Source organism: Gallus gallus, chromosome 18 (assembly GCF_016699485.2).
Source record: "Gallus gallus isolate bGalGal1 chromosome 18, bGalGal1.mat.broiler.GRCg7b, whole genome shotgun sequence".
NCBI classification, from domain to species: Eukaryota; Metazoa; Chordata; class Aves; order Galliformes; family Phasianidae; genus Gallus; species Gallus gallus.
Genome location: NC_052549.1, coordinates 4,053,068 through 4,071,326, shown reverse-complemented (window position 1 = coordinate 4,071,326; position 18,259 = coordinate 4,053,068). Strand labels below are relative to the sequence as shown.

General features: G+C 39.7%; 1 protein-coding gene across 2 annotated transcripts in view; it reads left to right on the top strand.

The window, feature by feature from the left end:
- The window catches only part of FOXK2 (forkhead box K2), a 41,649-nt gene that overhangs the window by 4,475 nt on the left and 18,915 nt on the right, over positions 1–18,259 (top strand). The window contains exon 1 of one of the 2 annotated variants that reach the window (XM_046902064.1): positions 5,580–7,911. The exons of the other annotated variant lie outside the window; for it this stretch is intronic. Coding sequence (XP_046758020.1) covers positions 7,877–7,911 — 35 coding nt within the window. The 5' untranslated portion in view covers positions 5,580–7,876. Of the gene's footprint in view, positions 1–5,579; positions 7,912–18,259 lie in introns of those variants that run through there. 2 annotated transcript variants of the gene reach the window in all.

Sequence of the window (18,259 nt, the reverse complement as noted above, 5' to 3'; positions counted from 1 at the left end):
GTGAGTTCCTCGCCTTGGAGCTAGTGATGGGGGGAAAAATACCTTATTTCCTGAGCTTTTTGAACTTTATACTTGGTAATTTCATTTGGTACAACTTGATTTAGCTCCCTTATAATCAGAGGCAGTAAAAAGTTGTCCCATTCTGTCATTCATTTTATAGAGTTCTTTGTATTTGCTAAATATAGGAGCTTTTAGAGTAAACCACGTAGAGTGTGTCTCACTTCAGCTTATCATCTGTTGACTAATAAGTAGTAGGTTTCCTACTGGTGGAAGCCAGTAGATTGTGAATAAAGATCAATTATATTCACTAAGTAAACTCTTTGGGAAAATTTATTGCGTTCAACATTACTCAGACAGGAAATATTGCAACAGATTGTAGAGAACCTCTAAATAGCTGAGTGCCCTTCTTTTTTAGTTGCTTAAATTCCATGCCGAGATGTCACTGCTGTATGCATTGTGGTTGCATGCGTGAACGTTTCACTCTGGAAACAGCTCAGGTTTGGATTAGTAGTTGAGGAATGGATTGTAACATCTTAAGCAGTGTTAGCAGCTGATGTGGGAAGAATGTTCTTTGCTCTGCTTGCCTTTTTTTTTTTTTTTTTTTTTTTTTTGCTTTTGAGCCTGACTTGTGTTGTAAAGATTTACTTTATGTTTATAAGCATTAGAGGCTTAGGAAATCAAACAAAATGCATATATTTTTTCTTTTCCCAAGGAACAGAGTTCCAACAATAGATTAATTACTTCAGGCTGGACTGGCACCTGCTTTTTCACTTTTTTGATAACACTTCTGGTAAATACAGTTGCTTGTAAGGAAGACAGCTGGCCAAATGGAGGCATTATGATTGATTTGTGTTTAGAGGAATACGATAGAGTTCCATACTGGTATTAAAACTATGAATTACTTACAAGTTATCTCAAAGCAAAGAATTAGAAAGTATTGAACTTGGCTGCGACTTACAAATCAGGCTCCAGAAACTGTTATTTACTTTATGTAGCAGACACTGTGACCCATGGCATAACAGATAATAATGTTAACCGAACGTATTCCTGGGTGTTCTGTGGCTACTTTAAAGTAAGATTCTCAGATTTCAAGCTCAGGAGCAATAGAGTCCTCACTGTAGCCTTACCTGATTGAAAAGCAGTGTAGGAGGAAGAAGATGGAGCGTGTACTGCTTCAAATGAATAAAGCTGAATGTGAAATTTCTGTAATGATCATTTGTGTAACAGTTGTTTCTATCTCTCTCTTTTTTTTTTTTTTTTTTCCACATTCCCAGCTGAACTGGCCATACCAGATGAGTGAAGTGGTTTTTTGCTCCTGAAACAGTAGTACGAATTGTCAGACACCAATCAGGTAGCTGAGGGAAAGCTCAGTTTTGGGTTTGGATTAATTGGCGATTGCTTTGCTTTTTCTGTTGGTCCGACTGATGTATGGGATGGAGTAAGGACATCTTTTACAGTTTTATCGATCTTATACATACTTATGTGCTTGGAGTTATCTATGGGAGTACAAACACCTCTGTGTGGTTATGTGAAATAGTAGAAAGCAGGAAATGGTCTTAGAAATTGGTGGCTTCTCTGTTGTTCTGTTCCAGTTCTGTAACAGAAGCATGATTAGTGAGAGTTGTTTTGGTGTAAAGGTGCAGATTAAGTATTTAAACTGTTTTATGAATCTGTTGTTGAAAATGAGTTTTGATTTCCTTACCTTCAGTTATATTAGTAAGACAAGAGATACATAAATTAAATCATTCTTTCCTCTGTACTGATTAAATCCAAATACAATACTGATCTTCAGTTGAGAAATGCACAGGTTTTGAGTAAGGAGAGACAGCTTTTGTATCAGGTGGATATAGGGAAAGCAAGTTAATGTTTCACCCTTGCTTTTCAAAATGAAGGTGTATGATTAATTTGCTTATAATGAGGAAATGACATTGCCGTATAAATATTTGTCCTTCATGAACATACACGTGTTTTAGAGAATGATTCTGCTGTGGAGGAATTCTGCTGCTGCTTATTTTTTTAAGCATATGTAATTCTCATGCACAGAGCAAACAATTTATTTTCACAGTCATGCTTAAACTATTGAAGGTAAGGTGATGGTGCACCTGATCTTCTGTATTTTCAGTAAGTACAGCAGTGCCCCTAAGACCTCAAGCCCCATTACTCTGTGTAAAATTACCTAAAACACTGGAAAAAAAATCAAATGTAATTTTAAAGGGAGTTGCATATTTGTCTTGTAGTAGTGTGAGGCCATCCATGGCAGAGTATAATGTGTTTTCACAACATACTTGATTTTAGTAATAAACTGTCTTCTGTGGGAGTTCAGACTGAAAGATTAGGAAGGTGGTGGTTGTATCTTCTGTCTTGCTTATTTTCATGATAAAAAGTTGATGTGTAGTGACATTTGTTTTCTGCGACTTCCTGCCTTTAAGGAATTTTTTGACCTAGATAAAGCAGTTGGAGGGGAGGAACTGTATTTATCGTACAGCTATTCCACGTTGGAAGACTAGAAAACAAAAATGACATTCTTCAGCTGAGATTTCATTGATATTGTTGTATCACTGAAGAGTGCTGGACTTGCGGTAGTTGACTTGAAGTTTCCTATTGTGATACATAATGTTTTATAGGAGTTAAGAACATCTCTGAGCAATCGCAGTCTGTGTTTGTTTGTGTGGTTGTGCTGCAGCTGTTGATTGTGCTCCAGTGGTGTTCTCACCAGTACTGCCTATCATTAACTTGTACAAAGAAGCATCTTCACGTATGCTGTGGATTTGAGTATTTGTGGAAGTAAAATTTTCAACATTCAGAATGTCAGAATGCCCTAATGTGTATACAAGCACATCACCTTCTTGTTCGTCCATGTGCAGCAAGCAAAATGAAGAAGGTGAGCAGATTGGCAAACAGTTGTGTCCATGCTACCCTGTAAGAATTCCTGTTGGCCTCAGCACAACAGCTCCAGTGGGTGAGTGAGGGTACAGGTGCAATTCAGCATTGGTAGAACCAGAGTTGTAACTTCAGAAAAAGAGAAAAGAGGAAAAGAAAAAAACAATCAAACGGATGTCATTATCAAAGATTCGTGAAGCATTACAAAATTAGTATGAAGTCGACTGGAATTAATTTTAATTCGGTGTTAATTTAAGATTTTACATTAAGAATTATGAAAGAGACCTGCAGCAAAACCGCTGCTGGAAGCAGAGATGACTTCAGCATCAAATAAGATTGCTGAGCACCTTGTCCATTTCAGCTGTGAGTATCTCCAGGGATGGGAAGCGCTAACTATGAAATGTTTTGTGTAACTGCTGCCTCACTTACTAATGAGTTTCCAGAAGCAGAATTTTGGGAGTACACAGGTTGGTAAGCATCGTGTGCACCTTACCACTAACTCATGAAGAAACTACTGGATTGCTGTTTGATGTTTCTCCTTCATACTTGCTTTGGAGATGAGGAAAAATCAACAGCAGATAAATATTTACAGATGATACCAATGTTTGTAAATCACAAACAGTGAGGACAGAAAAAAAGGACTTGGTCAATCCACTCAAAAAAGAAAAGGCACACTTCAGAGGGTTTGCAGGCCAGATCTTCAAGGTGAGAAACTGATCTGAAAAGTGTTGGTAGGCTGCTTTGGAAATGGTGACTGAAGACAATTGTTAGATATGTGACATGAGATACGATGTGTCAAAGCAGAGTGATGTGATGACTCTGTAGCAATAGAGGAGCTCTGTTGGAGAGCACTGATTGATGCTGGAACTTCGTACGGTTCCTGAATCAAAATTGATATTAAAGAATCTTGGGAAACTGCAACGTTTTAGAGAGTTAACTGCTGAGAGGAATTGAAGGCTGGAGGAAATACCAAACAGTGAGGAGTGTAAGGAGTTCATTATGTTTGTCTTATCCGAAAGGAGTACAAGATGGTGCAGTACATAGACTTTTATGGGGAGGAATTAGACAACTGAAAGGTTTGCTAATGGATCAAGCACAGGATGAAACCCCAGAGGCCATAAACTAAAGTGTCAAGGTTTGAACTCAGCACATATTTTTAGCAGTGTTGGAAGGCAGCTTAGAGGAATGGTTGAATCTCCATTTCGCCCTCCTCTGCTGGTGAGAACCTTTTTGGAAAAGCTGCTTTAGACAAAATAAACAAGAAACCAAAAATCCCAGAACCAAAAATGACCTTGCTGTAGTCAGACCTGGTTATTGGGTGCAGTGTAGGTATGGCTGGATGCAATTTGGTGGCATGGGGCTATAGGAGGTACAAGTGAATCTTCATAGCTGTTCAGTCACTACTTCTGCAAATCCTTTTCTAACAGTCTTTCATACTTTTAAAAATTGTTTTAATGTGAAGTCCATGCTTGATTTATTTATTTAAATTAAACTGCCTTCTAAAACATCTGATATCTAGCTGGGCATTTGTTTACACTTGCTAGCAGAATTCTTACATGCAAATGATTTTTTTGCTTTTGTTTATTATCACCTGAGTCTTCATGTTGGACTATGACTAAGTTTGAAAGGTAGTTTAATACCCAGTGATTCTCTGAAGAGTTTTCTTCCTAAAGTCCTAGAGCTGATGGGGTATAAGCCTCTTAATTTCATGTTGGTAAGTCAGGTTAGTGAGTACCAGGTGAAGTGTTTACACCTCCTGTTGACATTAAATTCAGTAATTCAGATCACTTAAAGCTCCCAAGATGAATGTGTAGTTTTGGTGCAGAGCTGACATGAATGAACTAACATGTTGATAGAAGTTGCTTTTCAATTCTGATTTTTACAGCTGTTGCAGTAAGGCAGCAGGTAATTTGTTCAACTGTTTCCTTCTTTTCAGGACCTCTGAAGTGGGGATAACACATATCCCAATCTGCAGCATAAGTGTGAATGTCTGTGCTGCTTTGAACTTCAGCTTAACATTAGGCATAGAGGTTTGTTGGGTGTTGTTGTTTCTTAAATTGCATTTTCAGAATTACTGTGTGTGTGTGTTCGTTTAAAAAGCAAAACAAACAAACAAAAAAACCCCAACCCAGCTCATTTGTAAAAAAAAATGCTGGAGTTTTAGGAACGTAATGACATATTCAGACCACCACAGTTGTGAAAAAAAAGGTAATGTAGCTTTCAATGAAACATACAGTGCCTCAAAAAAGAGTGCACCTGAAATGTTAGTGTCCACTGTGGGCCTCAGTGCACAGTATGTTGCTGTACCATGCCTACGGTAAAAGTTTGATTTAGGAAGGTACAAACACATAATTACCTGTTTTGTTTTCAAGACTGCTAATTAATGTAAGGACTTCAAAGACTTGCACCTGGCTTGTGACTTATGAATACAACATAAGCCTCCACACGTGGAAAAATGTGACATTTTTCGTTGTGCTATGAGGATATTTGTGGTATTCTGGTCAGAATGTAATGTGGGCAGACAAGACATATACACGTAAGTTTTACTCCTTAACTTAGTTAAGTAGATGGGCCCATTGATTACAATGTAAGGGTGGTAAGCACACAAGGACGTAGTTGGAAAGTAAGAATGATGGAGACTCTCTCTTAAAGGAAAGAATTTCCCTCTTTGGGAGTTTTTACCAGCGTTTGTAGGCAGAGGAGGAAGGATAGTATAGCACTGGGGGAGACAGGGGTGGAAAAGTGTAAAGCTTTGACAAGAGAGGGGTGAATGTACTTTTACAGAATTCTGTGTGAGGGTGATTTCAAATTTGAACCATAACAAATATTATTTGGACAGGCAAAAATAATGTACAAGTGGTAGAGAGGATGATTCTAGCATCGTGCTATATATGGATTATAAAAATGGAGAAGTCAAATACTGCAGGGGAAAGGTGAGGTTATTAGGCCAATGTGATCTGCTTTAAGACATGGACAGGATCTTCATGGGGTTTAGAGTTGTTACATGGGGAGAACTGGAAGAGTTTGCAGGGAGGCCTGAAAAAAGATTAGACGGAGTCGAAGATTGTCTGAGGTTTGAGCTCTGAGAGATAGTTTTGTTTTTATCATTACAGAAAGTAATGGGGCTCTGGCATTGATATTTAGGTTGGCTGATGTGATTCAGAAGAATCTAGGGTGTCACTTCTTAGAAAGACAGGCTGTGCTTTCATGAGCATCTGAGCTAACCTGTTTCACTTGCTGAAAAGGAGCATGGAAAGGGAAGGTCTTGCTTACTGCAGTGCTCCCAACTGCAGGATGTGCTAGCCTTGAAAGTCATCAGATATTCCATGAGCTACTGATGTCTGCTTTTTTGGTGGTTTTGTTTTGCATTGAAGTGGCTGATGGAAAGGTCTGACAAGCAGTGGAGCTGGCATGGAGTATGTGGTCAGCCTGCACAGACTTCTGGCAACGGTCAGCTTGCCGTGTCTTGTGGAATCATCCATTAAGGAATTGCAGTCTTAAGGGCCATTATGCTCTCGAAATAAAAATAGAAAGGAAAAGCCAAAGCAGTGTAAGAGAAGATGAAGGAATCTCTTGTGAGAAACTGTTTTAAGTGAAAAATTAAAAAGTGAATCTTAAGTAGACTGGATGCTGAGCTGACTCAGTTGGTGCTTTGGCTAATACATGCTTTCCGGCCCTTTTTCACTCTGCATAAATGTGCATACATGGAGAAAACCACTAGAGAAAAAAGGGCATGAGCTCCTTGGCTGTGGATCATTGCACATCAGAAGCCAGCAACCTCATTCCATGCATTTAAAATCATCGTGTCTCTGCAGTATTCATAGGGCTTGGGTGCTGACAAAAATCAGGAGTGAATTACATGAATTATCATCAATCAGAATTCTGTTTATAGCTTGCACAGATCTAAGCATTGAATAACATTGAGCAAAGTCACGTTAAAGGAAATGAGTTACTTCCTTAGATGGTGTGAATGTTCTGGGTGTGGCATTCAGGTTCAGATAGGTTTTCTTGTTGGTGTTCTGTCTGAGCTGCCTTACACAGTCCTTGGTTGACTCCCTTGTTTTTGGGGTGGTCATCAGCTGAGGTCCTTTCCAGTGCATGTGGTAGGAGGATGCTCTTTTATAGGGTATTAGGAGGTTAATGGCTTAGGTCCCTTCTGCCCTTCCATTTAATTAGTATTCACTTTCTTAGTGATGTTTAGGGTCTGCAAGCCAGGCAGTGAACTGTTCTGCTGTTCAAATGATAGGAAAACATTGCTTTGAAGAGTTTACAATCTATTCTTAAGTAACTTTATTAAAATGACTAGATTGGGTAATAGGATTCTCCCAGAATGATGAAATTCATCCTCATACAGTCCAACTTCCAGCGATACTATCAGGAGCTGGAGCACAGCCTTTTTCCCAGCAGCATGTTTATAGCTGCATCGCCGAGCTGAAGGATACATCCTTAGGTTAAGGTGGTTCCCCTTTGCTATGAGTATGAGTGCCAAAATGAATGCAGCAATGAATTCCAGGTTCAGGGTGGGCTCCACAGTTTGTGGTTGATGATATTATTCATGTAGCTTTCTAGATATTGATAATTGCTACAAACATTTTTGGAGCTGGGAACCACAGTGAATATGTCAGTTGAAATGTTTGGATGGCTGGCATGTTTAGCAACACAGGAAAGAGATGCAATAGGTAAAAACCACAGTAGGACTTCAGTTGTTTATCCCCTTGAATTGAAACTCAAGCGTTTGTTTTTAAAATGTTTTCCTTGTATTGGTCTGCCCATAAAGCTGAGAAATGCAACTAGTCTGTTTTATCAGCACATTCCAGAGCTGTCTAACAGTGCTCAAATGCCTTCTGAGCTCTAGCAAGGCAAAATAACCTACAAAGATGTGTAATAATTTCTTGCCTGTTTCATCACTTCGTTCTTGACTAGCTGCATCCCTCATCTTTTTTTCCTCTCTCCTGAAGGACTGCTGGCCTCTGAGGAGTGCTGGTGCACGAGCAGAATGTGCACAGTGACTGTGGAAATTCTAGTGAGTGGGTAAGCAGAGGAGTGGAGTGAGATGAAACAGTGGGCAGCAAACTGACAACAGAACAGGCTTTTCTGGAAGTATTTCATTTCTAACACATCTTATTTGCTTGAATATCTAATTTTGTTTACATCTGAGATTTCTGTGAGTAAACTTTCTTCATTATAAGTCGGATTTTACCAGAACTCTGTTAGATATTTTTTCTAAACTGTTTCAGTAGCTCTTCTGATTGCAGTCTCTTTCTGTGGGTTTTAGTGTTGTTTTTTCTTGGTCTGTTATCCTTTGCTATACATTAGGATGTAATGTAATTGTACCTGTTTCAAAGAGAAAAATGTGGCAGTTACTAAACGTTAAGGGAACTTGTCTGAAGATGAAATGGGAAAAGTCATTCACAGTTGGGAGATTTCAGATCCTCCCACCTGTCTCGGTGTTCAAAGGTGTGAGTTAAATCTTGATTATAAATTCTTTTCAGAATTTTGAATTTCCTCCGTGAGTTTTGGCCTGTTATGAATAGCTTTTACTGTCTGCTGCAGTGCAGGCAGCCAGAGCAATCATCTGCGAGCACACCCTAGTACACAAATGTTTACTTTTCTGTCAGTAGTGAAATAACCCTGCTTGTTTTATGGCGTGGTTATTCTGAGGTTGGAAATCTGTCAAGCTTGGAAGAGATCACTAACCCCAGCTTGCTACTTAGCTATAAATAAGTTTGGTCTGCTGTGGGCTAGTAAGTACCCAGGATTCTTATGGGAGATTATTAGCTATTATCTAGGGTTATAACCAACGTGGGTGTTTATAAGTCTTAAAAAAAAAGAAAGAACACCGTGCAGACAATGTTGAATAACAGAAATATGACTGTAATTCAGCCATCGGTTGGAAAGATTAAATAAATCTATTTTTTGTAATTTGAGTTTACTGATCTAAAGTTCTCTTGGCTTAGTAGCTGAAGAATATTTTAGTTGTTTGTGTATGCATGTTTGTGTTAGCTGTGGTGTAGCTGAGAGGTGGGCCATAAAAAGTAATTCAGCTTCATCTGAAAAAGTTACAAATGTGGTTATGTGGAGTACAGAACAACCATAGTTATAAGGCAATGTGATTTTGACTACTTGGAGAAATAACAGGATAGGGGAAAGGGAGAAGAGACTGAGTTTCTAAGGAGTCACGTTTGGTGCTTTGATCAGAAATGTTTAAGTATTAGACTTTTCTAGTTTCTGAAACTAAGAAAACTCCAGTTACAGAAATAAAGGTGGGAGATGGCAATGTAGCAGTGTGTTGCCAGAGGATCTTTTGGGGGAGGATGACAACTTGATAAAGCAAGGGATGTGTGTTTGGTGATTGTCAATGTAGCTGCTCCAATTCCAGGTCTCTTGCATTGACATGGCTCTAACGCTTTGTCTGCCTTATCTCCAAGGTAAACTCTTATCAGTGTGTTTGTTTGTTTCCCTTTTGGAACAACATTTGATATTAATAGAGGAAGGTGATTTTCTTGCTCTTAAATTTCTTATCACGAAAGTCTGAGTAGTTTAGTGTTAATTACTTTCAGATAGATCTAGGTAAGCTGCAGGGTCTGGGTGTGTGTTGCAGTGACATTGCATTTCAGCTTGGAGATCCCTGGGCTCTGATGAAGGAAATGCTGGCTGCTGTGGATGTGTTACACTAATGCAATTTTGCCCTGCTTACAACTGTTTTATCTTTGCGGTAGCTGCTTGTTCAAGCTTTTCCCAAGGGTTTTAAAGAAGAGAATATATTTGACTGCCTTATGTATTTGGTAAATAAATTGTTGTCTGGGAACACACTGTCCCTGTCTGATACAGAGGGAGTGAGAGCTTGGGCTGCTGAGTTTTCTTCACTGAGTGAAGGAGACTTGAAGTAGGAGAGGTCTGTAGGTAGTTGTGGTGGTTCACACCATCTCTAACTCATTAGAATAACCCTCTTAAAGGTGTTCTAAATGGAGACAGGATTTGACTTGTGCAGGTAATGATTTAATACAAAATTACAAAGGAAAGAGAAATAGCTCTAGGGGACTTAAAGTTCAAGTACTACAGGATGGGTATTTAAAAGGAAGTAAATAGATCTAATCGTAGCCACTGGTTTGAATGCAGAAAGGGTTGATACAGTCAGAAATTAGCATACAGTAGTGAGGTGGTGATCCCTTCTTAAAATAGCTCTGTGTCAGCACCAGGAACACCTTTATTGTTACAACTTTCTCAGAAATGGAAATGATTGCAGAGCAGGGAGCCAAGGCTGACTGTTGCAGAAAGCGGTTATTTGAAGTTGTGTGTTTGAACTCTGACAGAATTCTTTTTATTCTTGGTTTTTGTGTCCTGTTTCGTTTTTTTCCACTCTCTGTTACAGGGTCTTGAAACTACAGCATAGCATATAATTGTCATCTGGGCGATGGACTGCATCGTGGTACAAACTGCTATGTTTGAGACAGTTAATGCATAGAGAAATTGCACACAACATCAAAGGATGGTGCTGTTCTGAAGTTCGAATGCACGCACGTGCAATCTGTACATGGATCTGAGCAGAAAGTTGTATCTAAAAATCACAGATACTACAATAACCATCTTAGATAATGTTACATAAACCCAGTCTGCTGGTTTTAAAGTTGCTTCACACTACCACTAGTTATGTTCAATATAAGCTCTTCAAACGAGTTAGTGCCAAGCAAAGCATTGTTTGAAGTATGGAGAGGTAACTTGCAAGCCAAAATTAGCATGTATTCGCTTTAGGTGGTGTGTGTTTCATCAGGGCTGCCCAGATCATGTCGTCCCTGAAGGCAGCACATTTCAAATGTAAATATTTAAGCTATTACCACATGGAACATGCCGATGAATGGTGCCAATAACATACGCTGAACATATGACCAGCACATGCCCCCTCTTCAGTGTGTCCCATGAACTGTTTAGGTTGTGGTCTAAGCTGTTTATTCTTGAGAGAGTTTTTTCTTTTTTTACCCTGTCAGCATGTAGCTTTTTTTGTTTCTTTTTTTCTTTCGTGCAGTTGCTGTTGGTTCTTTATTTCCAAAACTTGCTGCTATGGACATCCTGGCCATCACCTCTGTTTTGTGTCAGTTCTTTCAGGACATCATCCTTGGTGTCTTCTGTGCTAGTGCTATCGAAACCACAGATATCACTCTGATTATTTTCAGCTTAAAGTGAGCGATGAAATGTCCTTGTGTTATTGAGACTTGGTCTGTAATAATTATCTAACTTCAACACCTGTTCTTTGTGTAAATTATTTACCATAATGTTTAGTATTTGTTAAATGGAAATCTTTTCCTGCTCATCACTTGTCATTTCTCTTTAGGTAAACAGTGCTAAGGCCTGATCTGATATTTAAAGCCATTTTTTTAATGAGAGCTCAGATTCACAGACTACTTTAGTTGCATCAGCTTTGTGCTGCAGGGTCTGATCCATGCCATGGGAGTGAGTGCTGACCCAAGCTGCAGTCTGGGGAGTGTTGGGGAGAAACAGTAAACAAAACTTAAATGTACATGTAAAAGCATTGCATCCTTGCAGTGCATTTTGTGAGATTTTGGGGAATATAACCTCCCTGATGGGGTCAGGCTTGACGCAAAATGAATTTAATTAGAACAGCTTTTCAGAATGCATCATCTGTAATTATTTGTGCTGTAGGTAACATGTTTAAGCATTGCATGCTTCTTAAATTCAGCTTTATGCTGAGAAAATGCATTGACTTATAGGATACACTATTACAGAAGCTTTTGCTTCTCATATTGAGTGATAAAATTTATTTCTCAAACCTCGAATATGTTTACAAGAATTTACACCGTCTTTCTCATTGTTTCTAACAGAAAATGTTCTGAATCACAGAAGGGGCTGGAAGGGACCCCTGAAGATCACTCTTCATTTTAGATACTATAGTAAAAAATTCATGGTAAAAGATCTACTCACAGGTGGCATCAGGGCACTTGAGAAGAAGAAGAAGAAAAAAGAAAGCAAATGATGCTCACTGTGGACACTGCAGATGGACAGGAAAAGCAATGAAATTGTGCTTGTACGATTGTTGGTAGTTTCCAAAGTGTTGGCATGACTGACAGTCCTCATTTTGCACTTCAGTGCAGAAATAACTTCAGACAGGTATTTGATTACTGGTTTCTGCTCATCTCTTTTTAAGCTTTGTGTTCTGTTTTTTCTCAGCATCTCCAGCTGTGCATTGCTGGGACTGCTGCAGGATCTTCCGCACTGATTCAAGTGCAAACACAAATCAGTCACAATTTTAATAGCATGACAACTATTCATGACCATGAGTGAGGAAATCTTGATTACTGCTAAACCTTATGGAAAGGACAGCAGAAATGAAGAGTCCTTTTCCCCCCAGTATTTTTCAGTATTCGGGGTTTCTTTTGCTTTAATGTATATGATTTCTTTTTAATGACTACAGATACTGTATTTTTTCTCTTGTTTGATAATGGGGAAAAAATGTCTTCTAATAAGTACAGAAGAAATGAAATCTTGTATAACTTACGTACTGAAGAAACTGAAGATTTTAACTATAAATTTTAATTAGAATGTGTAGCTTTATTGTCAGATTCTTGTGGTGTAATTCTAAAGGGCTGGTGAAAACAAAACCCCCTTAGCTGTGTTTCAGAGGACACAGTATGTACGTACAACTTGCGGTGTGGCTATGTTGGTGTTTGCCATGTAGTCTTCACAGCTACTTCCTTATTTGCTCCTTAGTCAGATACTCATTGCAGCAAACTCCAACTGCAATAACTCAGGCTTATTTAGGTAAATAATCCCTGTTTTGAAGTTGTGAGCTTGTCACCTGATTATTCCTCTTCAAGTAGTTGTAGGAGAAGGAAAAAGTAAAATGAAGGGATGATCCAGTGGTTTCAACAAAGATAGGGTGCTGGGGAAAAACATGTTCTGTTCCCAGCTCTGCTGCACGCTTGCCAAAGTGACTTGGCCAAGTCACAAATCTGTTTAATCTGTTTTTGAAGAATGATACAATGCTTCGTGGGCGGAGACAGAGGCGATGATGACATTTCAGTGCTCTTTTTCTAGCACTTATTATCAGGAGCCGTGCCTCTCCTTTTCAAATTGATTCCATGCATTTTGAAACGGCTTGCTTCATGTCTGCAGTGCAAACACCATGATTCTCTCCCTTCCCTGGTTCCCTGCCTCCCCTGGCTGTTCCATGCCAGTGCTGTAGGTTTCCTTATGTAGACAGTTCTGGTGTGAATGGTACTAAACCCTAAACCTTGGTGCAGAGAACACTGGATCTAATGTGATACTGTTAATTTCTGTTCAGTGTTCCATGGTTTTGTAATGAAAAGTATTAGAGAAATGAAGAGCAATGTGTTTATTCAGTTGTGACTGAAACCTTGAAAGTAGTATATATGGGAACATAGAAATCATTATTTCTTTTACTAAAAGATTATATATAATTATTATTGCTCCAGCAACTTGTATTCCTTCTGTAGTTTCTAGGTCACGTATGTTTTTGTAGCAGTAGAAATACTCCTATGAGAAATGCTTAAGTGAAATAGTCCATACTGTTAACAGTGTCTGCAGTCCAAATACTGACACTGTTGATGGAAGCTAAAAGGTGCCAAGCAAATGTATCTTCAGTTCTGTTGAAAATCATGGAGCGTGTATTCTTGCTTGCTAGCCAAGTTCTGTACTTCCCTTTATGACTAGTGGCTTCTGGAGGTTTATTGTTTGGTATTAGATAGTTGAAATTTGAACTTCTCAAAGAGCATTGTTGAAACAATTTCATAATAAAATGTTGTGGGTTTATGTAGTAAGTACAGTACAGCTTTTAAATGAAGGTGTCGTGACAGATTTCTTTACCTTTGAAGAAAAATTAGACTGTGAACTGACCTGAATTTACTAAAACATCAGAAAATGTGCATGTTTGGGCTAGGGTCATTTTCCACTGGATTAATAGCTTAACTGCAGATAGCAGCAGCTCCCAGCAGCAAGCACCCCTTAAGAGGAGGAATTGTGCCTGGAAGAAAAACTGATGCAAGGCAGGCAAGAGCTTTCCTGTGTGACAGTGCTGTGCTGTTGCATTGCTGGACGCCATGCAACCATCTCTTGAGATAAGTGCTTATTCATGAGAGCCTGGTTTGTGCTCCTGCTCTGCCAGTCTTGGCCTGCGCTTTTCATTACTTTACTGGATGTTGTTGGGAGGGGGTTTATTTTTGCTTAACTGCACGTGTGTATGTGTGTCTGTCTGTCTACACTTAGGCTCCCTTTACATTCAGTGAATAATAGGCATCCCTGGGCCTGATTTCTCCAAACAATTTCAGACTTCCATCCCTTCTATGGAATGTGCACCATTACGTGTTGGTTCCTTTTCATTCGCTGTAAATCACTCACACAGCTCCAGGTTTTCATTTGGAGAAAATAATCCCATGCTTCATGTTTGGATGTTTACACTTTCATTCTCTGTACCGTTGTTTCTTTATCAGAACAGTGGCAGTAGCTAACTTACGTTCTGACACAGATTTTTGCTTAGCATGTTCTTTCTATTCCTGGACAGATTTCCACTTGTGTGACTGTCTGTCTCCTTAAATCACGTCTGTTATTCTTACTAGATGTTACCCTTCTGCACTTTCTTGCTGCCCCCTAAAGCATCCCACGATTTGAGAACTTGGCATGATCTTAAAGGAATAGCTGAGGAGAAATGCTGTTTGAGGAATATTTTCCAAAAGCAATCTGCTTGTTGTAGATCAAATAGTTTCATTGCTTTGTGATCTTCAGGCTCTTTGGAGTCTTGATTTGTTCTGGAGTGCCTACACAAGTGATTAGGGAAAGCGTGTGTGTGCAGTTCATGCAAACAACGTTTCTAAAGGGTCTGTGCCTTCATGAACAATGTTTTAGGAATTGCAAATAAAAATAGAATTGAAAACTGGTTTGAGCAAACATTGTGCAAAGTGCAAAGTGGTTAAAAAACTGATCTCAGAAAGCAATGTAAAATGTTGATTTCCAATGAGATAACCAGCCTGCCAGTATCAGCGAAGGGAACCGAGTATGAGATGGCCCTCCGACATCTTCACGTGACTGTGAAGTGTAATTAATGCCCGTAGTTTTTGAGAGCAGCCTAAAAAAATTCTGTTCTTTGACCGAGCTGGCAGATTTAAGGAGGAGATTAAACAGCACTGTGTACTCAAAACTGCACTTGGTAGGAAGCCGTTTTTGTCACTTTTTCAATGGCTTGAGTTAGTCATGGATTTCTAGGTGAAATAAAGGACTGTTCTGCTCTTGGAAGCAGAGCTCTATCTTGAAAAGTCCATCTAAAATAAACTTTGCTCACTTGATTCAGGAAGCCCTTTCTGTGCAGCGCTGCCTCTGTGAGCAGCTTTTCTTTTGGTAGTGGTCAGGGAGTTCTGGCATCATTTTGCAATATGCAATGCAGGTCTCTGATGAGGTAGTAATTGAAGTCTTCTGTTGCTAAAGTAACAAATGTCTGAGTCATGAGTGCTTTATTTATGATTATACTTACGTCAAAACACATCAGGACAGCACTTGCTCACTGTACTTTCCCTTACTGTTTTAATTGTAAAGAATGGTAAAATGCCAAGCGCTCGATGTTGAGCTTTCAGCAGCTTTGTCTGGTTTGCTGATGGTTTGTATTTAGCACCAAACAAAATTATTACAACTTCAGTGTTTCCCTATGAACTTTAGCATGCCCAGAAGTACCCACAGCTGAGGTGAGAAGGCAGGCAGTGCTGCAGCTCTGAGCTGCCTGCAGAGCATGGAGTGGTTTTGGTTTGTCTGCCCCAGCTCAGCTCTGATTGTAAATCTTGTGAAAAATTCCTGAGTGGTATTTACTGTTGTGGTGAAAGTTTGAACTTGCATATTTGGTAATAGGAAACCATTATTAAATGCAGCTATCTGGAAGGAAGAAGGAATGAGGATTGATTTTTTTACTTTCCTGTTGCCAGTGTTTTGTTTCTGTTTTTTTAAACAGGAAGCTATTGTATTATAGAGTTATGTATGCTCTGCTGGGACTCAAAATAGCCATTTGAAATTTGGCAGAGATAGAGGCACGCGGTCTTTTGGACAAACTTATTTTGTTTTTACAGTTTAAAATGAAATTTAGGGATAGAGACCACACAACCTGACTGGGCACAGGGCTTTTGTGTGCAGAAATGCTAAATACCCGAAAATGCAGTGTTTCCATAGGCGGAGTTTCTTTTGTATTCACGGGCTGGGGAGCCTCAAATTCCAGAGGCATTACATGAGCAGTTTTAATGAATTAGTGTCTGGTTTTCCTGCAGCAGATGTGACAAGCAGCTTTATAAGCTGTTTCCCATCGATCGCTGTTTTCCAGCTCTTTTGTGTCTTTCTTTTGCTTAGAGAAAAGCAGCGAAGAGCTTGGTTTCTACAGTAACTGCTGCCTACATTCTTGCCTGCAGGCCAATTTCTTTCTCAGTTCCTGCAGCCTGTGCAGGGCTACTGTATTGAATTTCTGCAGGGTTTGGGTTGTTGGCTTTCTTTTTTTCCCTTCTCTCTGGTTGAAGTGTTTTATGGTGTAAGAAGAAAGCAGAACACGGTGGAGATTTGTGATTTTGAGATACGTATTTTTAATTAATCATAGCATACTTCCATGACTGTAGGATAACCTAAGTGCTTTTGTAACTGATCAGTTCCATTATTTGTGTGTTCAGTGTGGAAAGGAAGTGGAATGTGTGACTGCTGAAGCAGGAACGTGTGTGAATCTGTAATAACAGTTGTATTGATGCTGGTTTTGTAGCACAGGAGGGGAGCGGAGAGAGCAGCCTTAAGTAGCAACATTTGTTGAGGACGTGTTGACTCTTTCAGTCTTGACTCTTAAATTGTGGATATAAGATTAAAATTGTATCATTTGTCACAAAGTTAACTTCCTAAACAAGAGAGAAGTATTAAACCATTTCCAGGAAGAGTGTTTACCCATTACATACTCTCTGTCAGTGGCTCAGGAACGTTCTCCTGTCATCGTGGATGCTCTGTTGCTGTAGGATGATGCTTTGTTTCAGCCAGACTTGTTCCAGGCCCTTCTGAAAGTGGGTTAACGCCATTCCTGGAATGACTTCCCAAAAACTATTCAAACTTCTTATGCAGTTGCTGGAACATGAGTGGGGAGGTGTGCAAGTTGGGTCTCCTGTTGGAGAGTTGGTGATTTACAGCTCGATCGTATTTCCAGCCTTCACTTCGAATTTGATCAAACTGTAATGTTGGTGGGCTTGAGTTAGCGTGAGTCTGCAGCAGTATTTTGCCACTCCTGCTGATGCATGGGTCTTTGCTTGTGAATGTTCAGACATCTGAGTCGATAGAAAGATCAGTGACATTTTCCTCAGCACGGTATTTCACGGCGCTTTATGGCATTGTGTGGGCAATGATGGCGTGCCTGAAAGCAGCGCTTGAATGCTTGTGGAAATCAGTGCTCGAAGTAAAACGTCTCATTGCTGGTTGAGATTGCTTCAGAGCCCTCACGATTTCTGTTTGTGGAGGACATGCTTTTCAGCTATTGATCTTTAGTCAGCAGAAATCGATTGCGGAGGACGCAGGGAATTAAGGGAAGCACGTGTGAGGCTGTGATTCATTCCCCAGAGGAGAGAGTTGCCACTTTTTAAACAACAGTTGCTTTTTTGGGTAACCTCTAGAAGCGTCCTGACTAGTAACGACCACACGTAATTGCAGGTACATTTATGGTAAATTAACCCAATCAGGGCTTAGTTGAAATCATGGAGGTATGTAGGAGGAGGCAGCTATACTGAGACAACGTGTATGTGCACGTGTGCTTGTAGGAAGCCATGCTGGGTTCTTGCTGCAGCAGTTTTTCACATTGCTGTGCAGGGTGCGGTCAACTGCACGCAGAAACACCTTAAAAACTGCCCTTTTAAAAAGCCAGTGGAGGACTTGTGCTTTATGTTCCTCTGCTTCAAATGTGGGAAGTGATCTTTTCCCCTGAAAGTCAGTGGGGAAAATAGGATGTTGCGTTTTTCTATTGTGACCGGTTAGAAGAGTGTTACAAAGGCAATGAAGGTAAAGATGACATTTGTAATGGGGGCACAAAGGCACACCTCATGTGGATGGACAAGCAAAGGAGTGGGCCCAGGCGTGGGGTGGTGGGTGGACATGGCCATCGTGTTGGTCTTTCCAACCTCAGTGATTCTGTACATAAAAAATGAGCCAGTGAAAAAGCTCTCTCTGTTCAGGACAATAGGAGAATAATTATAATCTGATGAGTGTTATAGAGGATCACCCCTTTTCAGTGTACCTGTTATACCATTAACTGTACTCTGAGCATTTTTCTTATTTTGGAAGAAGAATGACAGGAATCTCTTTTTGAGGAACTCGAGGAAATCCTTCATAAAACAAACCTCGAACACATTGTTTGTGT